We start from the raw sequence: 17,690 nt of genomic DNA on the forward strand, positions 1-17,690 counted from the left end.
CTGGTGCAGTCACTGTGTACATACATTACATTACTGATCCTGAGTTACCTCCTGTATTATACTCCAGAGCTGCTCTCACTATTCTGCTGGTACAGTCACTGTGTACATACATTACTGATCCTGAGTTACCTCCTGTATTATACCCCAGAGCTGCACTCACTATTCTGCTGGTGCAGTCACTGTGTACATACATTACATTACTGATTCATCCTGAGTTACCTCCTGTATTATACCCCAGAGCTGCACTCACTATTCTGCTGGTGCAGTCACTGTATACATACATTACTGATCCTGAGTTACATCCTGTATTATACTCCAGAGCTGCGCTCACTATTCTGCTGGTGCAGTCACTGTGTACATACATTACATTACTGATACATCCTGAGTTACATCCTGTATTATACTCTAGAGCTGCACTCACTATTCTGCTGGTGCAGTCACTGTGTACATACATTACATTACTGATCCTGAGTTACCTCCTGTATTATACCCCAGAGCTGCACTCACTATTCTGCTGGTGCAGTCACTGTGTACATACATTACATTACTGATCCTGAGTTACCTCCTGTATTATACCCCAGAGCTGCACTCACTATTCTGCTGGTGCAGTCACTGTATACATACATTACTGATCCTGAGTTACATCCTGTATTATACTCCAGAGCTGCGCTCACTATTCTGCTGGTGCAGTCACTGTGTACATACATTACATTACTGATACATCCTGAGTTACATCCTGTATTATACTCTAGAGCTGCACTCACTATTCTGCTGGTGCAGTCACTGTGTACATACATTACATTACTGATCCTGAGTTACCTCCTGTATTATACCCCAGAGCTGCACTCACTATTCTGCTGGTGCAGTCACTGTGTACATACATTACATTACTGAGCCTGAGTTACATTCTGTATTATACCCCAGAGCTGCACTCGCTATTCTGCTGATGCAGTCACTGTGTACATACATTACATTACTGATCCTGAGTTACCTCCTGTATTATACTCCAGAGCTGCTCTCACTATTCTGCTGGTACAGTCACTGTGTACATACATTACATTACTGATCCTGAGTTACATCCTGTATTATACTCCAGAGCTGCGCTCACTATTCTGCTGATGCATCACTGTGTACATACATTACATTACTGATCCATCCTGAGTTACCTCCTGTATTATACCCCAGAGCTGCACTCACTATTCTGCTGATGCAGTCACTGTGTACATACATTACATTACTGATACATCCTGAGTTACATCCTGTATTATACTCTAGAGCTGCACTCACTATTCTGCTGGTGCAGTCACTGTGTACATACATTACATTACTGATCCTGAGTTACATCCTGTATTATACTCCAGAGCTGCACTCACTATTCTGCTGGTGCAGTCACTGTATACATACATTACATTACTGATCCTGAGTTACATCCTGTATTATACTCCAGAGCTGCACTCACTATTCTGCTGGTGCGGTCACTGTGTACATACATTACATTACTGATCCTGAGTTACCTCCTGTATTATAGTCCAGAGCTGCACTCACTATTCTGCTGGTGCAGTCACTGTGTACATACATTACATTACTGATCCTGAGTTACATCCTCTATTATACCCCAGAGCTGCACTCACTATTCTGCTGGTGCAGTCACTGTGTACATACATTACATTACTGATCCTGAGTTACATCCTGTATTATACCCCAGAGCTGCACTCACTATTCTGCTGGTGCAGTCACTGTGTACATACATTACATTACTGATCCTGAGTTACATCCTGTATTATACTCCAGAGCTGCAGTCACTATTCTGCTGGTGCAGTCACTGTGTACATACATTACATTACTGATCCTGAGTTACATCCTGTATTATACTCCAGAGCTGCACTCACTATTCTGCTGGTGCAGTCACTGTGTACATACATTACTGATCCTGAGTTACATCCTGTATTATACTCCAGAGCTGCAGTCACTATTCTGCTGGTGCAGTCACTGTGTACATACATTACATTACTGATCCTGAGTTACATCCTGTATTATACTCCAGAGCTGCAGTCACTATTCTGCTGGTGCAGTCACTGTGTACATACATTACATTACTGATCCTGAATTACATCCTGTATTATACTCCAGAGCTGCACTCACTATTCTGCTGGTGCAGTCACTGTGTACATACATTACATTACTGATCCTGAGTTACATCCTGTATTATACTCCAGAGCTGCAGTCACTATTCTGCTGGTTCAGTCACTGTGTACATACATTACATTACTGATCCTGAATTACATCCTGTATTATACTCCAGAGCTGCACTCACTATTCTGCTGGTGCAGTCACTGTGTACATACATTACATTACTGATCCTGAGTTACATCCTGTATTATACTCCAGAGCTGCACTCACTATTCTGCTGGTTCAGTCACTGTGTACATACATTACATTACTGATCCTGAATTACATCCTGTATTATACTCCAGAGCTGCAGTCACTATTCTGCTGGTGCAGTCACTGTGTACATACATTACATTACTGATCCTGAATTACATCCTGTATTATACTCCAGAGCTGCACTCACTATTCTGCTGGTGCAGTCACTGTGTACATACAGTGCCTTGTGAAAGTATTCAACCCCCTAGAACTTTTCAGCCTTTTCCCACATATCATGCTTCACACATAAAGATACCAAATATAAATTTTTGGTGAAGAATCAACCACAAGTGGGACACAATTGTGAAGTTGAGTGAAATTTATTGGTTATTTTAAATTTTTGTGGAAATTCAAAAACTGAAAAGTGGAGCGTGCAATATTATTCAGCCCCTTTACTTTCAGTGCAGCAAACTCACTCCAGAAGTTCATTGTGGATCTGTGAATGATCTAATATTGTCCTAAATGACTAATGATGATAAATATAATCCACCTGTGTGTAATCAAGTCTCCGTATAAATGCCCCTGCTCAGTGATAGTCTCAGGGTTCTGTCTCATGCACAGAGATCATCATGAAGACCAAGGAACACAACAGGCAGGTCCGTGATACCGTTGTGGAGAAGTTTAAAGCCGGATTTGGATACAAAATGATTTCCAAAACTTTAAACATCCCAAGGAGCACTGTGCAAGCGATCATATTGAAATGGAAGGAGAATCATACCACTGCAAATCTACCAAGACCCGGCCGTCCCTCTAAACTTTCATCTCAAACAAGGAGAAGACTGATCAGAGATGCAGCCAAGAGGCCCATGATCACTCTGGATGAACTGCAGAGATCTACAGCTGAGGTGGGACAGTCTGTCCATAGGACAACAATCAGTCGTACACTGCACAAATCTGGCCTTTATGGAAGAGTGGCGAGAAGAAAGCCACTTATCAAAGATATCCATAAAAAGTGTCGTTTAAAGTTTGCAACAAGCCACCTGGGAGACACCAAACATGTGGGAGAAGGTGCTCTGGTCAGACGAAACCAAAATCAAACTTTTTGGCAACAATGCCAAACGATATGTTTGACGTAAAGGCGACACAGCTCATCACCCTGAACACACCATCCCCACTGTCAGACATGGTGGTGGCAGCATCATGGTTTGGGCCTGCTTTTCTTCAGCAGGGACAGGGAAGATGGATAAAATTGATGGGAAGATGGATGGAGCCAAATACAGGACCATTCTAGAAGAAAACCTGTTGGAGTCTGCAAAAGACCGGAGACTGGGACGGAGATTTGTCTTCCAACAAGACAATGATCCCAAACATAAAGCAAAATCTACAATGGAATGGTTCACAAATAAACGTCACCAGGTGTTAGAATGGCCAAGTCACAGTCCAGACCTGAATCCAACCGAGAATCTGTGGAAAGAGCTGAAAACTGCTGTTCACAAACGATCTCCATCCAACCTCACTGAGCGCGAGCTGTTTGCCAAGGAAGAATGGGCGAGAATTTCAGTCTCTCGATGTACAAAACAGATAGAGACATACCCCAAGAGACTGCAGCTGTAATCGCAGCAAAAGGAGGCGCAACAAAGTATTAAAGGGGCTGAATAATATTGCACGCCCCACTTTTCAATGTTTGAATTTCCACAAAGATGTAAAATAACCAATAAATTTCCTCCAACTTCACAATTGTGTCCCACTTGTTGTTGATTCTTCACCAAAAATTTACATTTGGTATCTTTATGTTTGAAGCATGATATGTGGGAAAAGGCTGAAAAGTTCCAAGGGGATGAATACTTTTGCAAGTCCCTGTACATTACTGATCCTGAGTTGCCTCCTGCAGTGTGCTCCAGAGCTGCACTCATTGAGGCTTGTTTTCTGGGAGCAGCGCTCGCTCCCCCAGGCTCTGCACTGTCTGGTGTGTCAGGTTGCTCTGTATAATCTCGGCATTATGGTCGGGGAGGGAGTTCCTTGCTGTTTCCCTCCCTCTGTTGTGTAATGTTGCTGCTCAGGGATTACAGAGTCATTGTGAGAGTCCAGGGTGACACTGCTGGGACCAGAGGGCGAGAAGGCACCGGGCGGAGAGCAGCGGCCTGCCCAGGTGAGAGCGGAGGACTACCTGGTCCCAGATTACAGGATAAAGCCTTGAACTTAGAAAATGGGTGAAACCGCGTGGAAATGAATGAAGTCTGTTATTCTCTGTTATCAGCTGCTCTTTTGCTTTATTTTCTCACACGGGGTGCGGTGCGGTCCGGAGATGCAGTGCGGTCCGGATGCACAGCGTCCGGCAGCTGCTCTAAGGCAGAGATTTTTTGTAATGGTAATGATCACGTACAGATAATCTCCACCAGGAAAGGATGTCAGACATTGTGTGCACAGGTCCAGACTTGTGAGTTTAGGGCTGCGCAGCGCTCGTTCCTCTCCTGTCGGTGTAGTCATTCAGCAATCTCCATTCACTTCACACAAACTTCACAAGATAAACCACAGGAATAATGTCATGCCGATGAGCGAACCCCTCCTGGTGTATCGGAGGAGGCGATGTAAGAAATATGGGTGATATACCTGGATACAATGTGTTTACACTCGGTGGATCCCTTGCGTTTATATTCAATGGATCTGTTGCGTGTTTGCACTCGGTGGATACATTACGTGTTTACATTCGGTGGATCTGTTGCGTGTTTTCACTGGGTGGATCTGTTGCGTGTTTTCAGTGGGTGGATCTGTTGCGTGTTTTCACTGGGTGGATCTGTTGCGTGTTTTCACTGGGTGGATCTGTTGCGTGTTTTCACTGGGTGGATCTGTTGCGTGTTAGCACTCGGTGGATACATTACGTGTTTACATTCGGTTGATCTGTTGCGTGTTTTCCCTCGGTGGTATGTTGTGTTTGCCCTCGGTGGATCCATTGCGTGTTTTCCCTTGGTGGATATGTTGTGTTTGCCCTCGGTGGATCCGTTGCGTGTTTTCCCTTGGTGGATATGTTGTGTTTGCCTTCGGTGGATCTGTTGCGTGTTAGCACTCGGTGGATCCGTTGCGTGTTTGCACTCGGTGGATACATTACGTGTTTACATTCGGTTGATCTGTTGTGTGTTTTCCCTCGGTGGTATGTTGTGTTTGCCCTCGGTGGATCCGTTGCGTGTTTTCCCTTGGTGGATATGTTGTGTTTGCCCTTGGTGGATCCGTTGCGTGTTTTCCCTTGGTGGATATGTTGTGTTTGCCTTCGGTGGATATGTTGCGTGTTAGCACTCGGTGGATCCGTTGCGTGTTAGCACTCGGTGGATACATTACGTGTTTACATTCGGTTGATCTGTTGTGTGTTTTCCCTCGGTGGTATGTTGTGTTTGCCCACGGTGGATCCGTTGCGTGTTTTCCCTTGGTGGATATGTTGTGTTTGCCCTCGGTGGATCCGTTGCGTGTTTTCCCTTGGTGGATATGTTGTGTTTGCCCTCGGTGGATCCGTTGCGTGTTTTCCCTTGGTGGATATGTTGTGTTTGCCTTCGGTGGATCTGTTGCGTGTTAGCACTCGGTGGATCCGTTGCGTGTTAGCACTCGGTGGATACATTACGTGTTTACATTCGGTTGATCTGTTGTGTGTTTTCCCTCGGTGGTATGCTGTGTTTGCCCTCGGTGGATCCGTTGCGTGTTTTCCCTTGGTGGATATGTTGTGTTTGCCCTCGGTGGATCCGTTGCGTGTTTTCCCTTGGTGGATATGTTGTGTTTGCCTTCGGTGGATATGTTGCGTGTTAGCACTTGGTGGATCCGTTGCGTGTTTTCCCTTGGTGGATATGTTGTGTTTGCCTTCGGTGGATATGTTGCGTGTTAGCACTTGGTGGATCCGTTGCGTGTTTGCTTTCGGTGGATCCGTTGCGTGTTTGCCCTCGGTGGATATGTTGCGTGTTAGCACTTGGTGAATACATTACGTGTTTACATTCGGTGGATATGTTGCGTGCTTATACTCGGTGGTTCCATTGCGTGTTTACACTCGGTGAGTACAATGAAGCAGTTGGTGACCTCGGTCAGTTTTTGGGAATCTGCAGATGATTTGGGTCTCGTCAACCGCTCACTCTTTCCGTCATCACGGCTGCAGCACCAATGTGATCGTATATGATTTTCCCCGTAGTGATCGGTGGGATTCTTGTGTTCGGTGACCTCCACATATTTCGTCTTTCAGGTCTGCAGGATGGGATCCACATGGCAGGCAGCACAAGATTTCTACTTGTGGGCTCTAGAGAATGGAGGTAAAAAAAAACAACAACCCTCTCCCAATGCCGGGCAACGAGCGCCAAGGTTTGGAACTCCTCCTTTTGTGGGATGGCCATAGACCCTTCCACTCTAGGATGGTGCCCAATAGTCACAGATGGCTCCTTGCTGTTTGTGGTGGCCTGCTGGTCCTGACCAGTACATATTTCTTTTTCCTGTTATTTACAGACAGCCGCACGGACCCTTGGCTCCTCGTCTACTCGCCCGTCCCTGTCACCCTGATATTTGCCATCTACCTTATTCTTGTGGCCCTGGGCCCTAAAATAATGGAAGGACGGGAACCGTTTACCCTGCGCTCCGTCCTCCTGGTCTATAACCTGGCACTGGTGGGACTGTCAGCCTATATGTTCTATGAGGTGAGACCAGACTGAGAATATAAACGGACCCCCCACCCCGTACCGTGCAGTCTATATACTCCACCCTGACCTACACGGACCCTCCACCCCGTACCATGCAGTCTATATGCTCTACCCTGACCTACACGGACCCTCCACCCCGTACCATGCAGTCTATATCCTCCACACTGACCTACACGGACCCTCCACCCCGTACCATGCAGTCTTTATACTCCACACTGACCTGCACTGACCCATCACCCCGTACCGTGCAGTCTATATACTCCATCCTGAGCTACACGGACCCCCCACCCCGTATCGTGCAGTCTATATACTCCACCCTGATCTACACGGACCCTCCACCCCGTACCGTGCAGTCTATATACTCCACCCTGACCTACACAGACCCTCCACCCTGTACCGTGCAGTCTCTATACTCCACCCTGATCTACACGGACCCTCCACCCCGTACCGTGCAGTCTCTATACTCCACCCTGATCTACACGGACCCTCCACCCCGTACCGTGCAGTCTATATACTCCACCCTGACCTACACAGACCCTCCACCCTGTACCGTGCAGTCTCTATACTCCACCCTGACCTACACAGACCCTCCACCCTGTACCGTGCAGTCTCTATACTCCACCCTGACCTACACAGACCCTCCACCCTGTACCGTGCAGTCTCTATACTCCACCCTGACCTACACAGACCCTCCACCCTGTACCGTGCAGTCTCTATACTCCACCCTGACCTACACGGACCCTCCACCCTGTACCGTGCAGTCTCTATACTCCACCCTGACCTACACAGACCCTCCACCCTGTACCGTGCAGTCTCTATACTCCACCCTGACCTACACGGACCCTCCACCCCGTACCATGCAGTCTATATACTCCACACTGACCTACATGGACCCTCCACCCCATACCATGCAGTCTATATACTCCACACTGACCTGCACTGACCCATCACCCCGTACCGTGCAGTCTATATACTCCACACTGACCTACACGGACCCTCCACCCCGTACCGTGCAGTCTATATACTCCATCCTGAGCTACACGGACCCCCCACCCCGTATCGTGCAGTCTATATACTCCACCCTGACCTATACGGACCCTCCACCCCGTACCATGCAGTCTATATACTCCACACTGACCTACACGGACCCTCCACCCCGTACCATGCAGTCTATATACTCCACCCTGACCTACACGGACCCTCCACCCCGTACCATGCAGTCTATATACTCCACACTGACCTACACAAACCCTCCACCCCGTACCGTGCAGTCTATATACTCCACCCTGACCTGCACTGACCCATCACCCCGTACCGTGCAGTCTATATACTCCATCCTGAGCTACACGGACCCCCCACCCCGTATCGTGCAGTCTATATACTCCACCCTGACCTACACGGACCCTCCACCCCGTACCATGCAGTCTATATACTCCACACTGACCTGCACTGACCCATCACCCCGTACCGTGCAGTCTATATACTCCATCCTGAGCTACACGGACCCCCCACCCCGTATTGTGCAGTCTATATACTCCACCCTGACCTACACAGACCCTCCACCCTGTACCGTGCAGTCTCTATACTCCACCCTGACCTACACGGACCCTCCACCCAGTGCCGTGCAGTCTTTATACTCCACTCTGACCTACATGGACCCTCCACCCCGTACCGTGCAGTCTATATACTCCATCCTGAGCTACACGGACCCCCCACCCCGTATTGTGCAGTCTATATACTCCACCCTGACCTACACAGACCCTCCACCCTGTACCGTGCAGTCTCTATACTCCACCCTGACCTACACGGACCCTCCACCCAGTGCCGTGCAGTCTTTATACTCCACTCTGACCTACATGGACCCTCCACCCCGTACCGTGCAGTCTATATACTCCACCCTGATCTACACGGACCCTCCACCCCGTACCGTGATCTCTACATTCTTAGATTTGCTTTCCGCACATTCTCTGATTTTTTTTCCTGATTCCTTGTGCTTCTTCTCAGTTCCTCGTGACATCGGTGCTGGCGGGGTACAGCTACTTCTGTCAGCCGGTGGACTACAGTAACAGTAAGCTTGGCCTACGGGTGAGTATAACACAAGTTGCATGTGGTGTCATCGCTGGTCAGTGATCCGCTGGTTAGTGGTTCGCTGGTCAGTGGTTTGCTCGTCAGTGGTCTGCTGGGTCGGAGTACTGTGTTCGGGGTGATGAGTCTTCCCCATGATTCTGTCTCATAGATGGCGAGGGTCTGCTGGTGGTTCTTCTTCTCAAAAGTGATTGAACTTCTTGACACGGTGAGGATGGCGGCCGCGTCGGTCACTTCTCTCTCCATTTTCCTCTTTCTTTATCTCTCATTCACTGTACAAAATTAAGGAATTAAGGATCTTCAATATCTAAAGATGTATGGAGGTGTCCTAACTTACCCCGGCTGTAGGTGTTGGAGAAAAGAAGATTGGACATGTTGGGGTTCACAAGGAATAGATGAAACTGGTGGAGGACAGAGGGGTCTGGAGGAGGAGGGCAGAGGGGTCTGGAAGAGGAGAGCAGAGGAGTCTGGAGGAGGAGGACAGAGGGGTTTGGATGAAGAGGGCAGAGGAGCCTGAGAAGGAGGAGGACAGAGGGGTCAGGATGATGAGGAGGCAGGGGATTTAGGGGTCTGGAGGAGGGGAATAAAATAGGACAGGGGAGTGTGGAGGGGGAGAACAGAAGAGTCGAGGAGGGCAGATGGGTCCAGAGGAGGACAGAGAGATCTGGATTAGGAGGACAGAGGGATCCGGAGGAAGAGGATAAAGGGGTCAGGAGGAGGACAAGGGGTATGGAGGAGGAGGAGGTTAACAGAGGAGTGTGGAGGAGGAGAGGGACAGAGGAATCTGGAGGAGGGAGATTATATAGTGCAGTGTATCAGGCACCTGCTTGATCTCTGTTATCTTCTCTGCACCCCCTATAAATAGAACACCACAACGCAGACGGCGACAACCCTGGCACACGGTGCAAACACGTTTCCTGCAGCGGTGCTCCAGGTGCGCCGAACGTCTGTGGAGAAAATCCAATCTACACGAAGATTTCATCCATTTTAAGTTTATGCTTAGAACATACAACACTGCCCTTCACCTCTCCAAACAAACCTATTTCAACATCCTCATCATCTCACTGTCCAATAACCCGAAACGTCTCTTTGACACTTTTCATTCTCTACTCAATCCAAGAGTACAGGCCCCAACCACGGAGCTCCGAGCTGACGATCTGGCCAATTACTTCAAAGAAAAAATTGACCAGATCCGACAGGAAATTATCTCCAAATCCCCTCATACCATGCACTGTCCTCCCTCCCCCACTGCATCTAACTCACTCTCTGATTTTGAACCAGTCACAGAAGAAGAAGTAAGCAGGCTCCTTGCATCTTCTCGCCCAACTACTTGCACCAGTGACCCATTTCCGTCACATCTCCTCCAGTCCCTTTCCCCTGCTGTCACCCCTCACCTAACTAAAATATTTAACCTCTCTCTCTCTTCTGGTATTTTTCCCTCCTCATTTAAGCATGCCATCATACATCCACTACTTAAAAAACCAACCCTCGACCAAAACTGTGCCGCTAACTATAGACCTGTCTCTAATCTTCTCTTCATCTCTAAACTCCTGGAACGCCTGGTCCACTCCCGTCTTATCCGCTATCTCTCAGAAAACTCTGTTCTCGACCCTCTCCAATCCGGTTTCCGCTCTTTACACTCCACTGAAACTGCCCTCACTAAAGTCTCTAATGATCTGCTAACAGCTAAATCAAATGGTCATTACTCCATGCTAATTCTCTTGGATCTCTCTGCAGCATTCGACACTGTGGATCATCAGCTCCTCCTCACTATGCTCCATTCCATTGGCCTCAAGGACACCGTTCTCTCCTGGTTCTCCTCCTATCTCTCCGACCGCTCCTTTACTGTTTCTTTTGCCGGTTCCTCCTCCTCCCATCTTCCCCTTACTGTTGGGGTTCCTCAAGGATCGGTTCTAGGCCCCCTCCTCTTCTCCTTGTACACTGCCCCTATTGGTCAAACAATCAGTAGATTTGGTTTCCAGTACCATCTCTATGCTGATGACACCCAATTATACGCTTCTTCTCCTGACATCACGCCTGCCTTTCTAGAAAACACTGGCGATTGTCTAAACGCTGTGTCTAATATCATGTCCTCACTATATCTGAAACTGAACCTGTCAAAGACTGAACTCCTGGTGTTTCCTCCCGCTACTAATGCACCTATACCCGACATTGCCATTTCTGTCTGTGGTTCCACTATTACTCCCCAGCAACATGCCCACTGTCTTGGGGTCATACTTGATTCCGAGCTTTCCTTTGCCCCCCACATTCGATCACTGGCTCGCTCTTGTCATCTGCACCTCAAAAACATTTCTAGAATTCGACCTTTTCTTACTTTTGACTCTGCAAAAACTCTTACTGTTTCTCTTATTCATTCTCGTCTCAACTATTGTAACTCTCTTCTAATCGGTCTCCCTCTTACCAAACTCTCCCCTCTCCAATCTGTCTTGAATGCTGCAGCCAGGATCATATTCCTCACCAATCGTTACACCGATGCCTCTACCTTGTGCCAGTCATTACACTGGCTACCCATCCACTCCAGAATTCAGTATAAACTTATTACCCTCACCCACAAAGCCCTCCATGGCTCAGCACCACCCTACATCTCCTCCCTTGTTTCAGTATACTACCCTACCCGCGCCCTCCGTTCTGCTGATGACCTGAGGTTAGTATCCTCAATAGTCAGAACCTCCCACTCCCGTCTCCAAGACTTTACACGTGCCGCGCCAATTCTTTGGAATGCACTTCCCAGGTCAATACGATTAGTCCCCAATCCCCACAATTTTAAGCGTGTCCTGAAAACGCATTTATTCAGACTGGCCTATCGCCTCAACACATTAACCTAATCTATCCCTGTGTGGCACAGCCAAAAGTTTTACCATAACCAGGTTCCCAGCATCATGTTCCCACATGCTTTATGCATCCATTAGCCCTCTGTGTCTGTACTGTTACACACTTAACACTATGGCTGGTCCATACAATCAGGGCAACTGTTACCACCCACCTTTCGTGTCTCCCTCTTTCCTCATAGACTGTAAGCTTGCGAGCAGGGCCCTCATTCCTCTTGGTATTTGTTATAATCTATGTGATTATTGTTATGCTGTAATGTCTATTGTCTGTACAAATCCCCTCTGAAATGTAAAGTGCTGCGGAATATGTCAGCGCTATAAAAATAAAATTTATTATTATTATTATTATTATTCTCTCTGCAGATTTTCTTCATTATGAGAAAGAAGTTCAATCAGATCTCGTTCCTCCACGTTTATCACCACGGCACCATGATCTTCAACTGGTGGGCGGGGGTGAAGTACGTGGCCGGTGGTCAGGGTGAGTGTGTACCCCAGTATCTTGCTGGCCTGACCCCACATTCCCAACTTTAACTCTTTGTGAGAGTCATACTGAATAACCCTCGGTCTTGGCTGCATCGCTTTCATGTGTCTATGGGGCAGAGATGTAGAGGTCTCTGTGCTGGGAGAATTGCACTTTTCTGCCACCAAACAAGGAGCTTCTCACAACATTAGAATATCATCAAAAAGTGAATTTATTTCAGTTCTCCAATACAGACAGTGACTCTCCTCTATTCTATAGAGTCATTACACACAGAGTGATCTATGTCACGGGTTTATTTCTGGTAATGTTGATGATTATGGCTTACAGCCAATGAAAACTCAAAAGTCATTATCTCAGGAAATTAGAATACTTTATAACACCAGCTTGAAAAATGATTGTAAAATCTGAAATGTCGGCCTACTGAAATCTATGATCAGTAAATGTATTCAGTACTTGGTCAGGCTCCTTCTGCATCAATTACTGCATCAATGCGGCGTGGCATGGAGGCGATCAGCCTGTGGCACTGCTGAGGGGTTATGGAAGCCCAGGTCGCTTTGATAGCAGCCTTCAGCTCGTCTGCATTGTTGGGTCTGGTGTCTCTCATCTTCCTCTTGACAATACTCCATAGATTCTCTATGGGGTTAAGGTCAGGCGAGTTTGCTGCCAATCAAGCCCAGTGATACTGTTGTGTGTACACCAGGTGTTGGTACTTTTGGCTGTGTGGACAGGGGCCGAGTCCTGCTGGAGAATGACATTTCCATATCCATAAAGCTTGTCGGCAGAGGGAAGAATGAAGAGTTCTAAAATGTCCTGGTAGACTTTGGTCTTGATAAAACACAGTGGACCTACACCAGCAGATGACATGGCTCCCCAAACCATCACTGATTGTGGAGACTTCACACTAGACCTCCAGCAGCTTGGATTGTGGCCTCTCCACTGTTCCTCCAGACTCTGGGACCACTGACAACAGTCCGGTTCTTCTTCTCCTCGGCCCAGTTAAGACGCTTCTGGCGTTGTCTATTGGTCATGAGTGGCTGACACAAGGAATGTGACACTTGTAGCCCATGTCCTGGAGACGTCTGTGTGTGGTGTGAAGCAATGACTCCAGCAGCAGTCCGCTCCTTGTGAATCTCCCCCACATTACTGAATGGCCTTTCCTTAACAATCCTTTCCAGGCAGCGTTTATCCCAGTGAATTGTGCACCTTTTTCTACCACACTTTTTCCTTCCACTCCACTTCCCATTAATATTCTTGGATCCAGCACTCTGTGAACAGCCGGCTTCTTTACCAATGACCTTTTGTGGCTTCCCCTCCTTGTGGAGGGTGTCAGTGACTGCCTTCTGGACATCTGTCAGGTCAGCAGTCTTCCCCATGATTGTGGAGCTACTGAAACAGACTAAGGGACCTTTATAAATGCTTAGGAGCCTTTACAGGGGTTTATTGTTAATTATTCTAATTTCCTGAGATAATGACTTTTGGGTTTTCATTGGCTGTAAGCCATAATTATCAACATCACCAGAAATAAACCCGTGACATAGATCCCTCTGTGTGTAATGACTCTATAGAATAGAAGAGAGTCACTTTATGTATTGAAGAACTGAAATAAATTCACTTTTCAGTGATATTCTAATTTAGTGAGAAGCACCTGTACAAACAGTAGAATCCAGAAGTTTCCATCCACTATATATAAAGACACATTTCATGTTTTTCTCAATATCTGACGTGAAATCAGAATAAACCTTTCCCGTTTTAGGATAATTAGGATTACCACAGTTATTAGTATTTACCAAATGTCAGAATAATATGCGAGAGACAGAGAATGTTTTAAGGCATTTTTATTACTGCAAAGTCTGAAGCTTCCATAAACTAAGATTACTAAGCCTTTACACTATTCTGGACTGCCCACATGATGATGTCAGGTGTTTTGAAGCCTCTAATAGGTTTTTTTACAACATCAGGGTTAATTAGATACACACCTGTGGATGTATTTTAATGCACACCTGAAACACACTGCTTCTTTGTGTAGTATCATGGGAAAGTCTCAACAAATCAGCCAAGATATCAGGCAGAGAATTGTGGACTTGCACAAGTCTGGCTCATGCTTGGGTACAATTTCAGGATACCTGAAGGCGCCTCGTTCATCTGTACAAACAAGATGGGAACGTCCAACCATCATACCGCTCAGGAAGGAGATGGGTTCTGTGTCCCAGAGATGAACGTGCTTTGGTCCGACATGTGCATATCAACCCAAGGACAAAAGCAAAATACCTTGTGAAGATGATGACGGAAGCTGGTAAGATTGTGTCAATATCCACAGTGAAACGAGGACTGTATCAACATGGACTGAAAGGCCTCTCTGCCAGGAAGAAGCCATTACTCCAAAAGAAAAATAAAAATCCAGATTAATGTTTGCAAATGCACACAGGAACAAAGACCTAAATTGTTGGAGACGTTTCCTGTGGTCTGATGAATCTAATTTTTAGGGCATAGTGACCATCGTTACATTTGGAGGAAAAAGGGAGAAGCTTAGAAGCCTAAGAATACCATCCCAACTGTGAAACACAGGGGAGGCAGCATCATGCTGTGTGGTTGTTTTGCTGCAGGAGGGACTGGTGCACTTCACAAAATATATGGCATCATGAGAGAAGAAGATTATGTGGCAATACTGAAGAAACAGCTCAAGACATCAGCCAGGAAGTAAAAGCTTTGGCGAAAAAGGTTCTTCCAAATGGACAATGACCTGAAGCATAGTGCCAAAATGGTAACCAAGTGGCTGAAGGATAACAAAGTCAACATTCTGGAGCGGCCATCACAAAGTCCTGATCTCAATCTTATGGAAAAAAGCAGAAAAGGCTGGTGCGAGCTACGTGACATACAAACCTGGATCAATTACACCAGTGTTGTCAGGAGGAACGGGCCCAAATTCCGTCCAACTATTGTGAGAAGCTTGTGGAAGGAGAACCCAAACATCTAACCCAAGTCACTCAGTGTAAGGGCAATGGCACCAAATACTAATGAAATGGATGGAAACCAGGCTGTGCAGTAAGTAATAAAAATGGCTTAAAACATTCTCTCTCTCCTTATTCTGGCACTTGCCAAATATTAATAATTATGGTAATTCTAATTGTCCTAAAAGGGGAACATTTTATTCTGATTTCATGTCAGGTATTGAGAAAAACATGAAAAGTGTCTTTATATATAGTGGATGGAACCTTCTGGTGTCAGCCGTACATGTAACTTCCCTCTCTTGTCTCCTCAGCCTTTTTCATCGGGATGCTGAACTCCTTTGTCCACACCTTCATGTACCTGTATTACGCTCTCTCTGTCCTGGGGCCATCGGTGCAGAAATATCTGTGGTGGAAGCGACACCTGACGATGCTCCAGCTGGTAACACGAGGACTCGGCCAGAAATGGCGCCGATACGAGCAGCGTTCCATCACTATGACACGTCCTGTTATGACGTCGTCCTTGGTCACACGGTTATAATGACATTGTCGTTTATTATATCACATTGGGATCATGGAACTTATGAGAATGTCATGTCACTATATTACACGTCGTGCCGCCCCCGCAGCCCACGATAATCACCGGTATAATGACGTGCTCGTGTCTTTTTCCCGTAGACGCAGTTTGCTGCCATCGCTCTTCACTCCGGGTACAACCTCTTCACAGACTGTCCGTTCCCGGACGGCTTTAATTTGGCCGTCTTCACCTACATCGTCACCCTCATCATCCTCTTCCTTAACTTCTACTACCAGACCTACCTCCGCCGCCCCCACAAGAAGAAGCTCTGAGCCCTCAGGGGCCACAATTTACTGACTGGAGGCATGTGGGAAGAAAGTGCGTTATCAGGGGCCCCAGCGCAAGGGCCACAGCTCCTCCAATAACCCGGGGTTCAGTGTCATTCCTGCCCATGTCATAGGATGATATCTGCAAATATCGTAGTGTCTGCAGATCATGTGACTGAGGAGCCGAGGCCCCGCCCCCGAGGAGATCACTACATCAATAAATGCTTTTTTATGTATCACGTGTGCTCTGATGACTTGGTGTGTATCGTACAGGCTCGATATGTCACAAAAACTCCAGCTGATGGAGCATATTAATGCAAAGATCAGGTGATCGAGGTCGATCACCGCCTCTGGGGATCATACAGCTACTTCTATCCAGTTATTAACCATCTCTAGACTAGTGATGCATCATTACATGTAATATCGGTGATAACTCGGGTATGTGCCTCTTATATAACAGCACGGCCACCGGAGGTCACAGGACAAGGTCTCCAGGAGGCCACGGGTCGCCGCTGACCTCACCAGCACTCTGATCGGAATAATACATCATCTTGTGTAACGATGATAATGACGTCTCCTCTCTGCTGTATTTACTACAGGCCATAAAGCAAAGCGAGCTGGACTGTAGAAGACAAACTTACGGCTCAAAGGTTATTAAAGGAGCAATATTAACCGGTTCACTGTCTCAGACGTCATGAAGTTATATTCTGTGTCTTACCTTGTGCTGCAAGATGAGGAAATTGACGTGATGTGATCGCTGGGCAACCCGGGATCAACTAGTAATCATTGTCACAGCGCCCCCAAATGGTGAAGCCACAACCTATCACAGTCTACTCAGCGTGTTATCCAAAGTATGTGCATCCTGTATTATACCCCAGAGCTGCACTCACTATTCTGCTGGTGTAGTCACTGTGTACATACATTACATTACTGATCCTGAGTTACCTCCTGTATTATACTCCAGAGCTGCACTCACTATTCTGCTGGTGCAGTCACTGTGTACATATATTACATTACTGATCCTGAGTTACCTCCTGTATTATACTCCAGAGCTGCACTCACTATTCTGCTGGTGCAGTCACTGTGTATATACATTACATTACTGATCCTGAGTTACCTCCTGTATTATACTCCAGAGCTGCACTCACTATTCTGCTGGTACAGTCACTGTGTACATACATTACATTACTGATCCTGAGTTACCTCCTGTATTATACTCCAGAGCTGCACTCACTATTCTGCTGGTGCAGTCACTGTGTATATACATTACATTACTGATCCTGAGTTACCTCCTGTATTATACTCCAGAGCTGCACTCACTATTCTGCTGGTACAGTCACTGTGTACATACATTACATTACTGATCCTGAGTTACCTCCTGTATTATACTCCAGAGCTGCACTCACTATTCTGCTGGTGCAGTCACTGTGTACATATATTACATTACTGATCCTGAGTT

The 17,690-nt window shown here is 46.8% G+C and overlaps 1 protein-coding gene across 2 annotated transcripts; it reads left to right on the forward strand.

The window, feature by feature from the left end:
* The first annotated feature begins 4,389 nt into the window (after window positions 1–4,389).
* On the forward strand, window positions 4,390–16,467 carry LOC141073458 (very long chain fatty acid elongase 4-like). Of its 2 annotated transcripts, none has more exons than XM_073560689.1 (8): window positions 4,390–4,513; window positions 6,581–6,647; window positions 6,838–7,025; window positions 9,033–9,113; window positions 9,265–9,321; window positions 12,326–12,440; window positions 15,703–15,922; window positions 16,067–16,467. In XM_073560689.1, exons 2-8 carry the CDS (start codon window positions 6,590–6,592, stop codon window positions 16,260–16,262), a joined length of 915 nt encoding a protein of 304 aa, XP_073416790.1. In that variant the 5' UTR covers window positions 4,390–4,513; window positions 6,581–6,589; the 3' UTR covers window positions 16,263–16,467. The 2 variants fall into 2 exon arrangements, with proteins under 2 accessions (XP_073416790.1, XP_073416791.1); XM_073560690.1 differs by having other exon boundaries at window positions 15,703–15,830.
* The last annotated feature ends 1,223 nt before the right edge of the window (window positions 16,468–17,690 follow it).

This window comes from Dendrobates tinctorius, unplaced genomic scaffold (assembly GCF_039654945.1).
Source record: "Dendrobates tinctorius isolate UK_male_01 unplaced genomic scaffold, ASM3965494v1 ptg000301l, whole genome shotgun sequence".
Classification (NCBI taxonomy): domain Eukaryota; kingdom Metazoa; phylum Chordata; class Amphibia; order Anura; family Dendrobatidae; genus Dendrobates; species Dendrobates tinctorius.

Coding starts and splice junctions, on each gene's coding strand:
- LOC141073458 (XM_073560689.1), top strand. CDS start 6,590: ATGGGATCCACATGGCAGGCAGCACAAGATTTCTACTTGTGGGCTCTA. Junction 7,026..9,032: donor CAGCCTATATGTTCTATGAG/GTGAGACCAGAC, acceptor GCTTCTTCTCAG/TTCCTCGTGACATCGGTGCT. Junction 9,322..12,325: donor TGATTGAACTTCTTGACACG/GTGAGGATGGCG, acceptor TTCTCTCTGCAG/ATTTTCTTCATTATGAGAAA.